A 2,010-nucleotide genomic window follows, 5' to 3' on the forward strand; every position below is an offset into this window, starting at 1 on the left:
TATAAATGATTCTCTAAATAAACTGGTTAATAGACTTAAAAAGAAAAGTCAAACCTTTTATTCGTCATCTTCTATTGATAAAACTACTAATATTAATACAAATAATACTGAAATTCCTTTAATTGAAGACCTTATTCTCAGACTTCACTATCATTTTCCTTTAGATATTGGAATTATCAGCCCAATTTTACTTAATTATTATAAACTTAATACTGGAGATGCTGTATTTATTGGTGCTGGAACCATTCATTCATATATATCAGGAGAATGTCTTGAATGTATGGCAAATTCTGATAATGTTATTAGATGTGGATTAACTCCGAAATTTAAGGATGTTCCTACTTTAATTAAAGCTGTAAACTTTCAGTCAAATAATTATAAAATCATTCCAAACCATAAAATATTCTCATCCCCTTCATCCTCATCTTCATCATCACCACATTTAATCGACTATTTTGTGAATTCTGTTCAAGAATACCATGTTCAAATTCTATCAATGAATTTTAACAATTCTTCGAATTCTCTCACATATTTAACCTCAAAATCGTCTCCATACACTCTATTACTATGTTTGAGTGGAGATTGTATCATTTCATTCAACGAGAAAATAACCAAAGATAATTGTAATAACTTTTCCTCATCATTATCCCATAATAATGATCATTTAACTCAAAAAGATCTTGTTTTTATACAAGGAAAAGCCATTCTAACCAAGTGTAACACTGAAATATACTTCCATCATCTCTCAAAACAGGAAGCTAAATTTGCTATGGTTACACTCCCTAATGTTACTCACGATGATAGTACCTTTTGATCCTTAGACTATAAACTCTTCCTTCAATAGCAAAAACAAACCTTCTTCCCAATAGATCATTAATTCTTCTACGATAAATATCCCATTTCCCTTTCCTTTTCTCACTCCATTCGTTCTAAAATCCATACGGTACATGCAATACTTTATGATTGCTATTTCCAACAGAAGCTCCTCCATTTTCCTGCTGTTGAGATCCATTTCTAAAACCAAAGTCAAAATCACCTACTCTTTCTTCTCCTTTTCCAACATTATTACCACAAGTATAATCCAAATCCAATAAATCACTTCCGAAAATGGACTCGTCCATAATCTTTTTTCTTCTCTCAATCTCTGTCTGAGTTCCAACTCCAGCTCCAACTCCAGCTCCAACTCCAACTCCAACTTCTAAACAATCCGATTCGAATGGATTTGATGATGACATGTTGTCTTTACTCTTATCATTATTATTAATTATCCTAGATCTTTGACCTAAATAATTCTCCTCTCTTTCTATCTCTTTATTACCACTTATATTTGTTATTGTTGTTTCTGCTGCAACAAAAGAATTCCAATCTGACCATTGTAAATCTTCCTCTTTATTTGGCCCTCCTTCCATTATAATACTATCTCCAGCCAATTTTTGAGCTGCATTCAATATTGACTCATCAGTAATCCATACCATTCTATTCCCATTCCCAGGTCCAGATGATAATCCTGGAACTTCCTTTGTAGCTTCAACTCTCCTTATTCCTCCTACTCCACCTATTGGATTCTTTCTAGTTCCTACCCCTTTGTAAGATGGTGGAACAGGTAGCTTTACTGAATTTATTGTGTTGTTATTAGTCTCTGAAAATCCTTTAATACTTTCTTCTAAAATTCTTTCTTCTGAAATCCCAGCATTCTTAACCATATCCAAACCATCACTTACATTAGATCCAGCTCGTGAAGATGAATAATGATCATCATCCCTATTATTATTATTACTATTACTATGAATACTATTATTACCATTATAACAATAAGGATCATATAATTCACCAATATTAGTATTACTCATATTTGTACTCATAACACCATTTGTTGATACTGAATATGAAGAAATTGATGTACTAGTAGGTGTTGATTTATTATTATTAAATTTTGTATTTGAAATTGAATAATTATTATTTCTAACATCCAATCCTCCTCTTTCTCCAACTACTCCACTTCTACCATTT

General features: G+C 31.5%; 2 protein-coding genes across 2 annotated transcripts; one reads left to right on the forward strand and one right to left on the reverse strand.

Moving 5' to 3' along the window:
* Positions 1 to 280: 280 nt before the first annotated feature.
* Positions 281 to 814, forward strand: Chro.80224 (hypothetical protein). The annotated part of the gene is made up of 1 exon (XM_660008.1): positions 281 to 814. One exon carries the CDS (start codon positions 281 to 283, stop codon positions 812 to 814), a length of 534 nt encoding a protein of 177 aa, XP_665100.1.
* A 115-nt stretch (positions 815 to 929) lies between these two features.
* Chro.80222 (hypothetical protein) lies at positions 930 to 1,862 on the reverse strand. The annotated part of the gene is made up of 1 exon (XM_660009.1): positions 930 to 1,862. The coding sequence occupies one exon, from the start codon at positions 1,860 to 1,862 to the stop codon at positions 930 to 932; it is 933 nt and encodes a 310-aa protein (XP_665101.1).
* Between the last annotated feature and the right edge of the window lie 148 nt (positions 1,863 to 2,010).

The sequence above is a fragment of the Cryptosporidium hominis genome (genome assembly GCF_000006425.1).
Source record: "Cryptosporidium hominis TU502 chromosome 8 CHRO018087, whole genome shotgun sequence".
Taxonomy (NCBI): Eukaryota; Apicomplexa; class Conoidasida; order Eucoccidiorida; family Cryptosporidiidae; genus Cryptosporidium; species Cryptosporidium hominis.